We start from the raw sequence: 18,591 nt of genomic DNA on the forward strand, positions 1-18,591 counted from the left end.
AATTTGCTCTTCTTGCTGCCGGGTCCTGCCTACTTTCTGTTTCCACGAAGGCAGTACCTGGCAGTATTTCCCCAATAGGTTGATCGCGATCTTGGGCCGATCAGCCTTCCTCTCCCCGACGGCAGAATTGACGTCGGGGAGAGAAATGCTGGTCAGCCCGAAGCAGGGAGAGCTTGGAGTCGCTGCTGCGGCGGCTTTGGGGCCTGTTATCCAAAGGCGGCAGCTTGGGAGCCTGTTCCCCGATGGCAGTGGCAGTGGCTTGGGGAAGAGCAGGGAGAAAGAAAGAGGACAGGCAGAGAAACAGAAGGAAAGAAGAGAAACAGAAAAAAAAGAAAGGGGGCATGAAGAGAGAAAGAAAGGGAGGCAGGGAGAAAGAAAGGGTACGGAGAGAGGAAGAAAAAGTTGGGGGAGGGAATGAGGTCTGGAGGAGAGGAAGCATACAGGCTGAAAGATTGGATGCACAGTCAGAAGAAGAAAGTGCAACCAGAGACTCATGAAATCACCAGACAACAAGGTAGGAAAAATGATTTTATTTTCAATTTAGTGATCAAAATGTGTCTGAATTTATATCTGCAGTCTATATTTTATACTATGGTCCCCTTTTACTAAACCGCAATAGAGGTTTTTAGCGCAGGGAGCCTATGAGCGTCAAGAGCAGCGCTGGGCATTCAGCGTAGCTCCCTGCGCTAAAAACTGCTATTGTGGTTTTGTAAAAAGGGAGGGGGTATATTTGTCTATTTTTGTATGGTTGTTACTGAGGTGACAGTCCATAGAGTCATCTGCTTTGACCTCTTTGACAAAACCCCGGAATAGGAATGATAATTAACATTTTCTATGCGTATAGTGTGCTTTGTGTTTTTTAAAAAATGTTATTGTTGGTAGATCATTTTGACTTGGTCATTTTAAAAGTAGCTCGCAAGCCCAAAAAGTGTGGGCACCCCTGCTCTAGAACATCGCTCCTTAGTTTTATCAAGCAGTGCAGTGAGGGGCCAGCACTTTACATCTTATCTCCTCATGTACAGCACGGTTCTTTATTCTAAGCAGCTCTGGTACTAACAGTACTATGGGTGCCTTAGGCTACTTTCACTACCACTTGCAGTCAGGTTTGGCATTTAATCATGGTTTTGGTTTTTCACAAGTATTTTCATTTATTTATTAAAGCAGCCTTTTTTAACAGCCCGATGCCCCTCCCCTATCAGTGTGCATCCAATCCACTGCCAACACTTTTTTGGCGCCTCTTTCAACGGATCAAATATCATAGACCCACTGTTGCGTGTTCACATTTATTCTGCGTATGAGTTTATCTCATCAGTGCAGAGACCTTTTCGGTAAGTCCATTTTACTCTCCCTTTTTTACTTTCCCGAGTGCTGTGGTTTTATTCTTTGGTTTTAATAGAAGCTCATTTGAATAATAATTTAGATCTTTCCCAGGTTTCACTTTTCATCTACCCGGTCAGCTTGTCTTTGAGCTACTATCGGCTTATGATTTCAAGATACACTGTATTATCAGCTGTTCATTTCCCATACGTTTACTTTTGCCCTGTTTAGGTCTATATAGTCTAGGCATACTGTTTGTAACCAGCCATCATTTTAAGTATGTATATGCCCTATTTTAGGTGGGGGTGTTAAGTTCTTTTAGCATGTTATTTCATAAATTCTGAGTTCGGTGTTACAATATATTGTTCTTGGTTTTTAGTTTATACATTATTTATTCTTTTCTATGACATGTTCGCATCGCAATTTTACTCAAAAGTATAAATAGGTATCCATATTTCCATTCAAGTTTCATCAAGGTGCTCTGGTTTTGGCTCTAGTATTTGCCACTTCCATCCACAAGGTCTGGCTATCCGTTACCGTATCATATTTTAAAGACTCACTCGTTATAATTAGCGGTGATGCACTAGTCTCTTCATAATGGACATGTCCAATTTTAGCATTTGGATGTTAGTACTATGGATTTGGTCTTTTCTGGTTTCCTTTCTATAGTCTGCTTTTCGTCTGGAGTCTTTTGAGTTTAGAACTACATTTTATGACATATTTTTGTGGTTATAATTGTATGACATGTCTAAATCAATCAAGTTATCCATTTTTTTAATTATTTTTTGTCCCCCTCATACAGTGGCAGAACGCCCCGGATGCCAGCCCTAGGCGGGGTACACAGCCGGCTGGATCCAGAACCTTCCGAGCTGCTCTAAATGGCACTTGCACCTCAGCGCGGCTGCCATATTTATTCCGAAGCAGAGTTGGCAGCCGCACTGAAGTGCATGAAGGTCCTGTGATGACTGCATTTGCCGCCTCTGCCTCCGGAAGACATAAGTGACATCGGAAGGGGTGGACCGGCAGCTGCAATCATTGCGGAACCTTGCCGCAACTCCCTGCGTCTACCGGCCCACCCCCTCCAACGTCACTTACATCTTCCAGAAGCAGAGGCAACAGAAGCAGTCATCATGGGACTTTGCTGGTTTGGAGGGAGAGAGGAGCATAGAAGGGTGGTGGAGGGAGAAAAAGGGGGTCAGGGTGGTATGGAAGGGGGCTGGAGGGAGAGAAAGAGGGCAGATGCTGATGGAATTGGTGTGCAGAGAAATGAGAGAGAGACATAAGGGGGAAGGATACTGGATGGAATTGGGTTGGAGGGAAAGAAAGGGGGCAGATGCTATTGGAAGTGGGGGGAAGGGAGAGGAAAGAGTGAAATGCCAGACCATGGGGGTGTGGGAGAGGAAAGGGAAGAAGAGGAGAGAGATGCCAGGCCACTGGAGGAGGGAAGGGAAGAAGATGGATGCCAAAATAATAGGAGTGAAGGGAGAGATGGAAGGGGAATACAAGGAGAGAAGATGCCATATAGAAGGGGCAGAGAGAGGGTAGACAGTGGATGAAAGGAAGAGAGTGAGAAGACTATGAGGAAAGCAGAAACCAGAGAAGACAATGTAGAAAAAAATTATATTTATTTATTTTTTTGCTTTAGGGGAGATGCATCGCTGTTTCTCTGGTGTTGCATTGTATGCAGAGTCCAGCTTCTTGGTGGTTCAATTTAACCTTTGTCTACGTTTTTCTATTTTATCCCCCCTTTTACAAAACTGTAGAGCGTTTTTTAGCACCAGCCATGGTGGTAATTGCTCAGAATTCTATGAGAGTCTGAGCTGTTACCACCTTGGCTAAAAACCACATTACAGTTTTGTAAAAGTGAGAGGGGTTAGTTTATGATTACATATTCCATACTAGGCGAAGGTGTTTTCTGTGCTCTGTGTGTTCGAAAGATATGGTTTTCAGTTAGGATTGACTGTGTAGGATTGATATGTACTAGTCTGGCTTGTTTAGTTTTAAATGGGTGTATTGATGTACTGCTCACTGCAGTATGAAAGATGCTGCCTTTTCCTAGGTACACTCTTGTGTGATGTGTGGATTGTTACTAAAAATCATGTTTTTCTTACAGATGGTGGGGGGGGGGTGTCAAAAAAATGATGGGCCTCGGGTGTCACATATGCTAGGTACACCACTGCCTTCATAGTTTATATCTAATCCACAAGCCTGCTTTTAGGACCTACAGGGTATGTATCTCTCTGATTCATGACAATTTCACTTCTAATGTTATCTTATCCATTCTTTTTATTATACAACTGCCCAGATAAGCATCATTCTTTGACGTGATTGGACCTTGAAAACTAACGGCAACAGTGTTCTCGCCAGAAATTTTTTCCAGCCATGAAAAACATTTGCTGCATTTAGTGTGCCACAAAAAACATTTGCTCCATTTAGTGTGCCGGAGTTAAAAAAGTTTGAGAGACGCTGTTCTATACCATTTGAAAGAGGCCAAATATCTAATTATTCACTTCTAGAATTGGATACTTCTTAAATTTAATAAAAAATTATGGAACAAGTGTCAAACCTTAAGAAAGGCAGTTATATTGAGCATTGGAAAATAACTAATACAGTAATAATTAACTAATACAAATAGTACACATTTAGGGCTCCTTTTACTAAGCTGCGATAGTAGTATTACCGCATGCTTAGCTCGCGCAGAATTGCCACACGTGCTAAACACTAACGCCAGCATTGAGCTGGCGTTAGTTCTAGCTGTGTAGCGCGGCAATTCTGCATTCGCTAAAAACGCTTTTGCAGCTTAGTAAAATGAGCCCTTAATTTTTCCCAACACCAAATTTCCCTGTCCCGCCCCACCCGGCTACTTTTTCATGCCACCTAGCTGGAAAAAATTTTTGGAGAGAACACTGAAAGCTATATATAATCCAGAATATTTGGATGATTCTAGATTAATATGAAATTCAGCATACCCTATACCAGGGGTCTGCAACCTTTAAGACATAAAGAGCCACTTGGACCCGTTTTCGAAAAGAAAAAAAAACTTGGAGCCGCAAAACCATTATAAAACAAATCTAACACTGCATATATTGTTTCTTATCTTAATGCTATATACAGGATCACTAAATTGAAAATAAAATCATTTTTCCTACCTTTGCTATTTGGTGATTTCATGAGTCTCTGGTTGCACTTTCTTCTTCTGACTGTGCATCCAATCTTTCTTCCTTTCTTTCAGCCTCCTGTATGTTTCCTCTCCTCCAGACCTCATTCTCTCCCCCAACTTTTTCTTTCTGTCTCCCTGTTCCCCCTTCTTTCTGTCTCCGTGCCCTCCCCCAAGCCACTCGGTTTGCTGCCACCGCAATCGGGGAACAGCCCCCAAGCCACCGCCGTCCCAAGCTTTCCCTGCAGAAGTGTTGCGCTGACCAGCATCCCGCTCCCTGACGTCAATTCTGACGTAGGAGAGGAAGTTCCGGGCCAACAAGGCATTTCTCCTCATTCCATCCAGCCTGAGCCCCATCTCTCCTTGATCCAGCATTTCCCTTCTGTGTCTGTCAGAATTACCATTCCACCTATTTTCCAGCATCACCCTTCTTTGTGTCCATCTCACCTATATCCCTATCTCACCACTTTTTCAGAATCTTCATTTGTCTCTGTCCTTATCTTTACGCCATGTTCACCATTTGCCCTTTCAATGTCTTTATCTCCCCCCCCCACACTTTTTCAGCATTACTTCTATGTCTCTATTTCACCTCCTCTTCATGTCCCCTCTGTATCTCAATCCTTATTCAGTAGGTCCTGCTTACCCTTTCTCTTCTTTGTGTCACTATCTCCATTTTCATCTTTCCCCCCCCCCTTTTCCTTTGTTACTGCACCCTGTAGCTAGAATCTTTCCACCCTCCCTCCACTCCGGCCCAGCCCAGTATGAAAGATTTCCTTTTGTTTCCCTCCCCTCTCTCTTTCTCTTCTCCTCCCTCACCCACGAGTCCTGCATCTGGCCCTCTCCCTTCTACCTGCACCTGGCAACACCCCCCTGCTCCGCGGCTCTCTTCAGCAACTTGTCAGCAGCGGTGATCAAGACAAGCTGCCGACATCGAGGCCTTCCCTCTACGAGTCACGCCTTTGTGGAAAAAGGAAGTTGAAACAAGCGGGACTCGCAGAGGGTAGGCCCCGACGTCAGAAGCTTGTGTCGATCGCTGCTGCTGAGTTGCCGAAGAGAGCCGCGGAGCAGGGGATGTGGCCGGAAGCAGGTAGAAGGGAGAGGGAGATAGGAAGGCTGTAGATCTCCGGAGCATGACACCGACCCCGGCCAGGATGATTTCTTTTTCAGGCACCTTACAAGTCCAGCGTCGCGGCGGGAAATAGCCATGCTGAGCAGTGAGCTCAGCACTACACAGATGAAAGCCTTGTTTGCTGATTGGTCCGGCGGCACGGCGGGGCGGGGCCGCCGGACCAATCAGCAAGCAAGGCTTTCATCTGTGTATGTGCTGAGCTCACTGCTCAGCATGGCTATTTCCCGCCGCGACGCTGGACTTGTAAGGTGCATGCCTGCGTGACACACTACCGGAGCCGCAGCAAAGGTGGAAAAGAGCCGCATGCGGCTCTGGAGCCGCAGGTTGCCGACCCCCGCCCTATACTATAGTTAAAAGGGCTGCATTTCACTTTAATACCTTAAGACAGTGGTCTTCATTAATTTTTAAGTTGGGGTCAATTTGAATCCAAATGAGCAGAATGAGAGCCATCAAAAAATTTTCAATGTGGGGTTGCACGACCAGTGTGTTTAAATGACACCCACCTTCAGCAGGAAGATGATTCTGGTCAGCAATATTCAGGAGCCAAGCTACATGTGCACCAAGCAAGAAGGCAGCTGTGCTTATGCACATTACCTTTCTCTTTTTTACAAGCAGAGCAAAGCTGGGGCCTGGCCTACAGCCCCACCTATTGCTCCTTCAGCATGCCCCCAATATACATTGTCCAAGTGTTCTTCAATGCAAGTCCTGTGCCTGTATTCAGCTGCAAAAAAAAGACAGAATGACATCAGGGGCTACCAAAGAGGTCCCCCGGGGCCGCCACTGTCCCACAGTCCTTGCACCAAAAAACACTTCCCTAAGAGTTGGTAAACCATGTTGCTACTTTTTGTAAAGCACAGTTACTTACCGTAACAGGTGTTATCCAGGGACAGCAGGCAGATATTCTTGACTGATGGGTGACGGCACCGAAGGAGCCCCGGTACGGACAATTTTAGAGTGATTGCACTCTAAGAACTTGGAAAGTTCTAGTAGGCCGCACCGCACACGCGCGAGTGCCTTCCCACCCGACAGAGGCGCGCGGTCCCCAGTTAGGATAAGCCAGCTAAGAAGCCAACCCGGGGAGGTGGGTGGGACGCAAGAATATCTGCCTGCTGTCCCTGGATAACACCTGTTACGGTAAGTAACTGTACTTTATCCCAGGACAAGCAGGCAGCATATTCTTGACTGATGGGTGACCTCCAAGCTAACAAAAAGAGGGATGGAGGGAAGGTTGGCCATTAGGAAAACAAATTTTGCAAAACAGATTGGCCGAAGTGTCCATCCCGTCTGGAGAATGCATCCAGACAATAGTGAGATGTAAAAGTATGAACTGAGGAACAAGTAGCAGCTTTGCAGATTTCCTCAATAGGAGTGGAACGGAGGAAAGCCACAGATGCTGCCATAGCTCGAACTCTATGGGCCGTGACAGAACCTTCCAGTGTCAGTCCGGACTGAGCATAACAGAATGAAATGCACGCTGCAAGCCAATTTGACAACGTACGTTTAGAAACAGGATGTCCCAATTTATTTGGATCAAAGGACAGAAAGAGTTGGGGAGATGATCTGTGGGGCTTAGTACGCTCTAAATAGTAAGCTATAGCCCGCTTACAGTCCAAAGTATGCAGAGCCTGTTCTCCAGAATGAGAGTGAGGTTTCAGAAAGAAGACAGGCAGAACAATGGATTGGTTGAGATGGAATTCAGAGACAACCTTAGGGAGAAACTTTGGATGTGTACGCAGAACCACCTTGTCATGATGAAAGACTGTAAAAGGTGGATCCGCAACTAGTGCATGTAGCTCACTGACCCTCCTGGCAGAGGTTAGAGCAATAAGGAAGACCACTTTCCAAGTGAGAAACTTGAAAGGAGTCGTAGCCAAAGGTTCAAACGGAGGCTTCATTAAGGCGGAGAGAACCACATTGAGATCCCAGTCTACAGGGGGAGCTTTAAGAGGTGGTTTCACATTGAAAAGACCCCGCATGAACCTGGAAACCAAAGGATGAGCTGACAGGAGTTTTCCATGAACTGTCTCATGAAAAGCAGCAATAGCACTGAGGTGTACTCTGATGGAAGTAGACTTGAGACCAGAGTCAGACAAAGAAAGAAGGTAATCCAACAAGGTCTCCACTGCAAGGGACGTAGGATCATGATGATGAAGAAGATACCAGCAAGAAAATCTTGTCCACTTCTGATGGTAACATTGCAGAGTGGCCGGTTTCCTGGAGGCATCCAGAATAGAAAGAACGGGCTGAGACAAAAGAGTATCATTCGAAGTCAGCCCGAGAGATACCAAGCTGTCAGGTGCAGAGACTGGAGGTTGGGATATAGAAGGGTCTGCTGATGTTGTGTAAGCAGAGAAGGAAACAGTGGAAGAAGTATAGGTTCCCTGGAACTGAGTTGAAGTAGAAGGGAGAACCAATGTTGACTGGGCCATCGTGGAGCGATGAGAATCATGGTGGCCTGTTCCCTCTTGAGCTTGAACAAGGTTCGTAACATGAGAGGTAGCGGAGGGAAAGCATACAGGAACAGATTGGACCAATCGAGGAGAAAGGCATCCGCTGCCAGACGGTGAGGAGAGTAGAGTCTGGAGCAGAAGAGGGGCAGCTGGTGATTGTGAGGAGCTGCAAAGAGGTCTATCTGAGGAGTGCCCCACTGAACGAAGATGGACTGTAGAGTTAAAGGATCGAGAGTCCATTCGTGAGGCTGGAGAATTCTGCTGAGTTTGTCCGCTAAGGAATTCTGTTCTCCCTGAATGTAGATAGCTTTCAGGAATAATTGGTGATCTGTGGCCCAAGCCCAAATCTTCTGGGCTTCCTGGCACAAGAGGCGAGAGCCTGTCCCACCCTGCTTGTTGATGTAGTACATCACAACTTGATTGTCTGTGCACAGAAGTAGGACTTGAGGAAAGAGAAGATGTTGGAAGGCCTTGAGGGCATAAAACATCGCTCTGAGTTCCAGGAAATTGATGTGATGCTTCATTTCCTGGGCTGTCCAAAGTCCTTGAGTTTGGAACTCATTCAAATGAGCCCCCCAGGCATAAGGGGAGGCGTCGGTGGTGATGACAAGTTGATGAGGAGGTAGATGGAACAGAAGACCTCTGGAGAGATTTGAGGACATCAACCACCATTGCAGAGACTGACGAAGAGATGATGTCACAAATATGTGTTGTGAGCAAGGATCCGTCACTTGGGACCACTGGGTAGCTAGGGTCCATTGAGGAGTGCGCAGGTGGAGATGTGCGAATGGTGTGACATGAACTGTGGAGGCCATGTGACCCAAGAGTATCATCATTTGCTTGGCAGAGATGGAATGTTGTGGAAGCACCTGCTGACATAGAGACTGAAGAGTTAGAAGACGGTTGGACGGCAGGAACGCTCTCATGAGGACTGTGTCCAGCACCGCTCCAATGAATTGAAGTCTCTGAGTGGGGATGAGATGAGATTTGGGTAGATTAATCTCGAACCCCAGAAGCTGCAGAAATAGGATGGTCTGGTTGGTGGCCAGAAGTACTGTCTGAGATGAATTGGCCTTGATTAACCAGTCGTCCAGGTAAGGAAAGACCTGAAGGTGGTGAGAGCGTAGAAAGGCAGCCACCACAATCAGACATTTGGTGAACACTCTTGGAGAGGAGGCAAGACCGAAGGGCAGCACCTTGTATTGGTAATGACAATGATTGATCATGAAGCGGAGGTACTGTCTGGAGGCCAGATTGACCGGTATGTGAGTATATGCCTCTTTGAGATCGAGGGAGCATAGCCAGTCACCTTGATTGAGAAGAGGGTAAAGAGGGGCCAGAGAAAGCAACCTGAATTTCTCTTTGACCAAGCATTTGTTGAGATCGCGAAGATCTAGGATGGGTCTGAGATCTCCTGTTTTTTTGGGGACCAGAAAATAACAGGAGTAAAATCCCTGCCCCTTTTCATCCAGAGGAACCTCCTCTATGGCATTCAGTAGGAGGAGGGATTGAACCTCTTGAAGAAGGAGGGAAGACTGAGGAGTGTTTGAAGCAGACTCTCTTGGCAGACTTTGGGTAGGAAGAGTCTGAAAGTTGAGAGAGTAGCCGTGGCGGATGATGTTGAGGACCCACTGATCCGTGGTGATGATTTCCCAACGGCTGATGTAAAAAGCAAGACGTCCTCCTATGGGTCGTGGAAGATGGGCAGATGGTAGAACGCTGGCTATGCCCTGGAGAACCAAGTCAAAAGGGTTGGGTAGACTTTTGAGGTGGAGGAGGCTTTACCTGTTGTTGCTGTGCTGGCCTAGGAGTCTGCCGTTGTTGTTGGCGCTGACGTCTAGGCTGTTGAGGAGCCGGTGGTAAAGGACGAGCCACATAGCGGCGTTGGTAGGCCGATTGCTGCCTAAAAGGCCTGGTAGGTGGGGTCTTCTTTTTAGTTTTGAGGAGAGTATCCCACCTAGTCTCATGGGCAGAGAGTTTTTGTGTAGTGGAGTCCATGGATTCTCCAAAGAGCTCATCGCCTAAGCAAGGCGCATTAGCTAGTCGATCTTGATGGTTGACATCAAGTTCTGAAACTCTGAGCCATGCCAGACGACGCATGGCAACCGACATGGCCGTGGCTCGAGAGGTCAGTTCAAATGTGTCGTAGATCGACCAGACCATGAATTTGCGAAGCTGTAGGAGAGATGAAGAAGTTTGGTGAAATGCAGCTCTCTTGCGGTCAGGGAGGTACTTTTCAAAAGCAGCCAGATTTTGAATGAGATGCTTTAGATAAAAAGAAAAATGAAAGGCATAATTCCCTGACCTGTTAGCCAACATTGCATTCTGATACAACCTCTTGCCGAATTTATCCATGGCCTTACCTTCTCTGCAAGGAGGGACTGAGGCATACACACTAGCTCCCGTGGATTTTTTTAGTGTGGATTCCACTAAGAGGGACTCATGTGGGAGTTGCGGTTTGTCAAAGCCAGGAATGGGGATGACTTTATACAAGGAGTCCAATTTACGAGGGGCTCCTGGGATGGTCAAAGGTTTCTCCAGATTCTTGTAAAAAGTCTCTCTCAAGATATCGTGGAGGGGTAATTTCAGAAATTCCCTGGGAGGCTGGTCAAAATTTAATGCATCAAGAAACGCTTTGGATTTTTTGGACTCAGCCTCCAAGGGAATAGAGAGAGAGAGTCACACATCTCTTTCAGAAATGAGGTGAAAGAGGTTGCATCTGGCTTAGAGGACGGATCTAAAACAGAAGGATCCTTGTCAGCTGATGAACACTCCCCCTCAGAGAGAAGAGGCTCTTCAGAGTCACCCCACAGATCAGGATCCCTAACTTGGAAGCTGCGATCCCGGGACTCCGGTGTGGAAGGTTCCAGGTGTCGAGTTTTGCGTGTTGACTTACCCGACCTTAGAGAAGCGGTACCGGGAGATGTTAAGGGCTGTGTTGGTGCCGAAGTTTGCACAGCCTGGTGTAAGGACCTCGGTTCCGATGCTAAGATCGGCATGGATACCGATGAAGCAGAATGTACCGGTATCGACAAAGTGGATGCAGATAAAAGGGGCTGCTCCACTGTCGGTACCGGTGGCTCAGACCGGACCGGGACTGGAAGGCTCGGTTTCAATAGTGCGGGAAGGAGCTGTTGCAACTGCTCCTTGAGTTGCACCTGCAGGACGGCAGCAATTCGCTCGTCCAGCAAAGGCACCAGTACCGCTTTTTTCTTCTGCGGTACCTTCGGTGCCGCTCGACACTCCGAAGAGGAGGAACCCGAGGTCACCTCAATCGGTGCGGAGCGCTTCTGCGGGCGCCTCGAGGTCGGCAGGACTGGGCTTGCTGCTACTGAGACCGGAGGACGCTCCAGCGGGGAAGGCTTCTTAGCCGGCTTGCCTGAAGGGTGCGACGCCGGTGCGGTGTCGACGAGGTGGGTGCCGACTGAGACGGGGCCGATGTCGGTGCCAGTGCCGCAGAATCAGACATATTGGCACCAAACAATAACCGTTGCTGGATCTGACGGTTTTTCAAGGTTCTCTTTTTTAAAGTGGCACAGCGGGTGCAGGTGGACGCCCGATGGTCAGGACCCAGGCACTGTAAGCACCAGTTATGCGGGTTGGTGAGAGAAATGGGCCGTGCGCACCACTGGCACTTCTTAAACCCGGGTTGGGGGGGCATGAACGTAAAAATGGCTTCTGCCAAATCGAAGGCCAAGGCCTCGATGGTGGCAACAGGCCCCGCCGGGGCGAACCGAAAAAAAAATAAAGGTTTTTTTTTTTTTTAAACAACAAAGAATAAAATAAAAAAAGGAAAATATATTTCCTGAAGGGTTTTCGCTAGCGGGAAGGCGATAGAAAAAGATCTTTTCAACAGACGTTGAAAAGGACGCGTCTTCTTAGCTCCGCGGAAACTAAGAAACTGGGGACCACGCGACTCTGTCGGGCGGGAAGGCACTCGCGCGTGCGCGGTGCGGCCTACTAGAACTTTCCAAGTTCTTAGAGTGCAATCACTCTAAAATTGTCCGTACCGGGGCTCCGTCGGTGCCGTCACCCTTCAGTCAAGAATATGCTGCCTGCTTGTCCTGGGATAAAAGGTAGTATATTAAGACTAAAAGACCAAGTTAATCTAATCATGTATTTTTTAGTGAGTATAATTTATTGGCAGACTGGATGAACTGTTCAGGTCTTTATCTGTCGTCATTTACTATGTTACTATTTTAATAAACCATATTGGCAAACTACCGTATTTTTCACTCCATAAAACGCACTTTTTTCCCCAAAAAAGTGGGTGGAAAAAAGGGTGCGTCCTATAGAGCGAATACCCAACCCTCCCCCCCCGCCCATTACCTTATTTAGATAGGCGCACGCCTCTCGCCCGCTGCCGCCAGACAACAAAGGTAGGAAAAATGATTTTATTTTCAATTTAGTGATCAAAATGTGTCAGTTTGGAGAATTTATATCTGCTGTCTATATTTTGCACTATATTTGTCTATTTTTCTATAGTTGTTACTGAGGTGACATTGCATATTTTAAAAAGTCATCTGTCTTGATATCTGTGCCCTGTCCCTACTCGCCCTGTCCAAGCCTACCACTAGAACACCAGAAGGGGGATAGGGTGTAGAGCTTGGCAATGAGTGTGGGGTTGGATGCAGAGCCTGGAAGGGAAAATTTGGTTCAGAATGGTTTTTTTCTTGTTTTCCTTCTCTAAATCTAGGGTGCATCTTATGGAGCAAAAAATACAGTACCCTAATTCTAGCCTTGCAATATATTAACTAATACAAGCATACTCTTCTTGCAAAATCAATATATGAGAGTAGCTCTATTTACACTAGATTCTAGTGACTAGAAGCTTATGCCTGTTGCGAGCGAATTGCTGACGTCCTGCAGGTGCAACTCAAGGAGCAGTTGCAACAGGATAGATTTTAAAGTACACATATTACTCAGATGAGGCTACACTGCTAATATAGTAAAAACTGCTGATAGCCAAACAGTTACAAAGACTTACCAGAGAATCAACAGGGGAAAAGGCAAACATACCAAGTGATGAATTTCTGAAAGGATCTAACATTTCTTGAGGAATGTTTGTCGTGTCATCTTCCTCTTCTTGCAGCTGTCCAATTTGCATCCCAGAATACTGGTTTTCAGTGCCATCTAATACCTAAAGTATTCAAGCAGGTCATTATTAGAAACAGTTTCTTTAGAGTATAATACCAAACTACTTAATGCATTACATTCAATCATTCATGAACGAGATCCAGTGTAAGAACCATAACAAGTTTCAATTTCCAAATCATTTCTTTTCAGTTCAAATAGTTGTCTCAACATGGAGAAACTAGAAAATTCTTTAAAAAGATACAATGCGCAGATAATACTTATAAGCTGAATAACCATTCTTTTAAATATACAGCATAAAGGTACCTACGTGGTGATCAATAGTTTTTTTGGGGAAAAAAACCATTATGTATTATACTAACCTCACACAAGCATCTGCAAACGCTGCATACAAAATATAGGTAAATCTGAATATAATTCATGATATTTACAAATTACTTTTTTAGACAAAGGCAGGATATATTTTCACTATCTAAAGGCTAGGGTATTCTTACAAGTTGTTTTGGTTAAACACTGGTGTGTTGTAGCCACATAAAGCTTATAGAATGGCCTAAAATAAAAATCAAAGGTGTGAAATCCATACTGAAAATATCCCTGGCCCTGATAGAGTACCTGACTTTTGATTCAAACATTTTTTTTGTTTTAATATGGATTTCAAATACCTTATATACTTGAATATAGGACAAGAATTTTGGGCAAAAAAAAAATGGCCCAAAAATGGGAGTCTCACCCTATATTCAGGTCATTACCCAGTGACCAACACCATCCCGGACTTGCTGCAGGCCTGTTGTTAGGCCAGGACAGGAGGGATCCCTCCTGTCTCCTGGTCGATGCTACCAATTACCCCCCCCCCCCCACTCCTCCCTCCCTCTGTCGCGTACCTTTTCCCTGGTGGTCCAGCGGTGCATCCCATGCTGAACCCCTCCTGCCGATACTGCAATCAGCAGACAGCAGCGTATCCGGGCCGGCATGCAGGAGTGAACTTTTCAAGCTCTCGACTGGTCCTGCATCGCTTCCTGAAAGGCTGCTGCCAGTACTTGCTGCTCCCATTCAAGCAGCGATGCAGGGCCAGGTGAGAGCTCAAAAATATCACTCCTGTGTGCTGGAGTGCGTCGCTGGCTGCAAGATTGGCAGGTGGGGTTCAGCGCAGGATACACCACTGGTCCACCAGTGAAAAGGTACGCGACGGAGGGAGGGAGGAAGAAGTGGGGGTAATTGTTAGTATCAGCCGGGACAGGAGACGGGAGGGATTCCTTCTGTCCTAGCCTACCACTAGACAACTAGAGGGGGAAGAGAATACATGGAAGGAAGGTTGGACAGGGTGCAGAGCCTGGCAGGGAGTGAGGGGGGCAGGGTTCAGATCCTGGCAGGGAAGGGGGCTGGGTTCAGAGCCTGGCAGGGAAGGGGGCTGGGTTCAAAGCCTGGTAGAGAAGGGAGGGAAGGGGGCTGAGTGCAGAACCTGGCAGGAGAGGGCATGAAGGAGGGGACACTGGGTACAGATCCTGGCAGGGCATGGCACTTGAATATTAAGCCCCAGTCTCTCCTTTTTGGGGGGAAAATGGGGGGTTTCGGCTTATATTCGACTTATATCCAAGTATATACAGCAATCAATGTAAGCTTTCACTTGTTTAGGAAACACAGAGCTGAAAACAATAATCTAGGATTCAAATCCATTAAATAAGGAAAAAAAGCATAAAGAAACTTCTTCCTTAGACCAATAATGAGGAGAAAGTGAATAAATGATTAAGTAGATCTAAGAGGAATAACAGGCAAGTAAAAAAGGCCATAACGTGAATTAAGCCCAGACATTCTTAAATAGCAAATTAGCTTGAAATTCAGGTACCGTATTTTTCGCTCCATAAGACGTACTTTTTTCCCCTAAAACTGGGTGGAAATAAGGATGCGTCTTAAGGAGCAAATATAACCAACCCCCCCAGTACCTTTAAATCAAGGCCCGCGGACCTGCTGTTCCTTTTCTCCCTCCATCAGGTGTAGCGCAGCTCCGCCAATGTTAAAAGGAGCTGAGTTGAATTCAGAGCCCTGCCAGCACCGTAGTACGTTCCCTCTGCCACGGTCCCATAGAAGCAGCAGAGAAGGCTTTTTAGGCGGACATACTGGTAAGTCTTCTGAGAGAGGGGAGGGAATGTGAATGGACGTTGGTGGTTGCAACACAGCCATATGGGACTCCAATTTCGACGAGTCTCCTTTTTACATTGGCGGAGCTGCGCTGTGCCTGGACATAGTTGTGCGGTTGATTGGCCCCCAGCGGGGCCTGCCTGAGTGTCATGATTGGATTGATGCTGACATCAGGGCCTGCCTTCTTTGTGGCCTGCCTTCTTCCTGGATGGTTGTTTTTGGCTGTTGGGCCCCTCTTTGGCCTCCTCTCTCAGACCACTGAGGGAGGTGCCTGTCTTCAGCTGCCAGGATGGAGGGAGGGAAGAGAAGAAGGAAACCCTGGCAAGCGAGTTATCAGAAGACAGCCAGAGCCTGGGACCACAACATAATTTGAATAATGACCAGATAACAAAAGGTAGAAAAAATTATTTTAGTTTCTATTTTGTAATTACAATATGCCAGATTTGAAATTCCTGCCAGAGCTGGTGTTAGACAGGGAGGGGAGGGGGGACAGGGTACAGAGCATGGCAGAGAGGGGGGGATAGGGTGCAGAGCCTGGCAGGGAGTAAGGGGGGCTAGGTGCAGAGCCTGGTATATATTAGTACAGAATTTGGTTCAGAATGGTTTTTTCTCTAAATCTAGGGTGCGATGGTCAGGTGCATCTTATGTAGTGAAAAATACGGTAGATATCTTCTTCAAATCGATAAAGGCCTTCAGATGTTCCAGTTGATAATAAACATAAGTTACATCCAAATATTTTATACCACATTTACATGGGTAAGCCAACAAAAAGTATCTCCTAAAGATAGAACTTCTTGTCTCAAATCTAAGAAAGCTTTTCTTGTATCTTGTGTCTGTTGAGTCACATCTAGCTAAATCCACAGTTTTTTTTCCCAAAGAACAAAACTTGAGCATTCCGAAAATACATAGTAACATAGTAAATGACAGCAGATAAATGGCATGAACGGTCCATCCAGTCTGCCCATTAGTTATACCTATTAAAAATACATATTTAAATTATCTCTTCTTTGATATATCTAGGTCATAGATTGTAAAGTTCACCTGGTATTGTCCTAGGGTCCAAATGTTAAGGTTGCCATCTAAGCTCACTCCAGCCTATCCAACCATCCTGTTTGCAGGATATCTACCATAAAGCCTGGCCAGTTTCATCCTCGAGTTCTAAGTTAGTGGAGTTCCCATTGATGCCCTCCCCAGCCCAATCCTACACCAAATCATCACATATGGGACAAGGACCGTGCAAGCCTGTCCAGTACTGGCCTTAGTTCTTTAATTTATATTTTTCATTTTCTAATTATTAAGTTCATGTCCTGTTCAAAGACAAATTATGCCAATAATGTTGATCTCTCCAAATTCTCAGTTATAGAAGATTCAAGAATTTCTGAGATATTGAGATCCTCATTTCTCATTCTTTGATTGTTAATTTCCAAGGATTTTCTTACTCGCTTTGAGGGAATATAATATACTTTATTTATTGGAGGGAAATTTTATGAGGAAAACTTTAATACTTCTATCAAATATTTCTTCAGAACATCAATAAGAGAAGTTCCAATTATGATTCCTATTATGATTCTCTAACATCTCAATCTTTTTATTAATCATGTTTGTCTTTAATTATAGATGAAGTACAGCTCTCCCTCCGGATTCGCGGTTTCACTACTGGCGAATTTGATTCTTCGCGATTTTTTGCAGACTGCCCAAACCTCCCCGGACTACTTCTCGTAGGCTAGTTTATGGGCTGGTACACTCAAGTTTGCCGTTTAAGCTGCAATGCTATGTTACTGAGTTGATGCGATTTGAATGGGATTATCAAAAAGAATCCTAAAAATCATGTTTGCCTGAGCTGATCCTGTAGTACACAATATAGCACTTACTGGTGCTCTAAGCTGTTGTCCTGGTGGTGATGAGGGGCAGGCGCGATCTTCCTATGCTCCTGCCCCGTGCAGAGCCGTCATCAAAATAGCTGCCATTGTAGTCTCGAGACTACAACAGGAACTCATGGCAGCCATTTTGATGATGGCTCTGCACAAGATAGGAGCATAGGAAGATCGTTCCTGCCCTACATCACCGCTAGATCACCAGGTAAGGTCAGGGAAGCAGGAGGGAGGCAGGGATGGGTCACAGCAGGCCCAAAACACTATTTGCGATTTTTTCCTATTCGCGGGCCAGCTCTGTCCCTAACCCCCGCGAATACGGAGGGAGGAGTGTAGTATCTTTTAAAGTTCTTATTTTATGTTTTAATGATGACAATTACATAGCAAATTCTACTTTTGTCCCTTCCAAAGTTTTTCACAAATTATCAGATTTATTCACAAGAGAAGATATTTATTTAATCGATGCTTCTACCTTTATACCAAGATTCTGGCGAGCAAACCAAATGCTCTCTAACACAGTCTCAGAAGTTTTCTTGTCAGCTAACAGATGACTACCCCAGAGATTCAATGCATTTTCACCCCTGATAGGGGCCTCCAATCCAATGACTTCCGTAGGAGAAAATCCCTCCGAACTTGCAGGAACCAAGGGGCAAGGCAGTGGATTGCTCTCTGGAGGTGAGAAGGACAAATCCAATCCTGATACCAAAGAGTCTCCTTCCCCCTGAGCCAATGATAGAAATCTTCCAGAGTCTTGAATCGGGACTCGGACCGCGAAGGCCTCAATAGTCAGCTATGAGGTAGGAACAGTTCCTAAGGCTCGAGGGCAACACCTTAACTGATGAACCACTGGTCTGACCCAGCAGTGGCAATTCTTATGTTCTTAACTTCAGCCTTCCATTTAGTATGCAGCATGATGCAAGGCAAAATCACTAGGAAACTCAAAACCAAAAAAAAAACAAAAGACCTAACCGCAGTTCACTTCATGCACCATCTTTACACTCCCCCCTCAGCGCCTACCTTGGCCACCGAAAGTTGACAATTGCAGAAATTAATTGTTAAGACAGTCATAATTAACACCATGGCATTTTTCTTTTTAAAAGGTCTAACATGCAGTGGTAGTTTTGGGGTATAGATTGCTTACCTATAGATTTGAAAATTGTTCACTGCAATAGATCCAGATATGTAATTGCTTAAACAGCAAAGATTCATACCTATAGAAGATGTTCTACAAGGACAGCAGGCATATATTCTCCTTAGATCGCTAGTGGACATCTGTAACACATCTTGCTGAACTCTTCTCTGGACCTGCAACATACTTTATTGGACATTTCTTCTACGTATTCTGCAACTGAAGAACTTTTCTTTCAGCAAGAGACCATCATTTCCTCACGCTATCCTCTGGAGACATAAGACCTTCATTACCAGAAGTCTGGATTC

At 45.7% G+C, this 18,591-nt stretch overlaps 1 protein-coding gene across 6 annotated transcripts in view; it reads right to left on the minus strand.

Moving 5' to 3' along the window:
• The window catches only part of HTT (huntingtin), an 831,912-nt gene that overhangs the window by 600,170 nt on the left and 213,151 nt on the right, over positions 1-18,591 (minus strand). For all 6 annotated transcript variants that reach the window (XM_033950363.1, XM_033950354.1, XM_033950401.1 and 3 more), the window contains one exon: positions 13,073-13,193. In XM_033950363.1, coding sequence (XP_033806254.1) covers positions 13,073-13,193 — 121 coding nt within the window. The remainder of the gene's footprint in view (positions 1-13,072; positions 13,194-18,591) is intronic.

The sequence above is a fragment of the Geotrypetes seraphini genome, chromosome 1, assembly GCF_902459505.1.
Source record: "Geotrypetes seraphini chromosome 1, aGeoSer1.1, whole genome shotgun sequence".
NCBI lineage: Eukaryota > Metazoa > Chordata > Amphibia > Gymnophiona > Dermophiidae > Geotrypetes > Geotrypetes seraphini.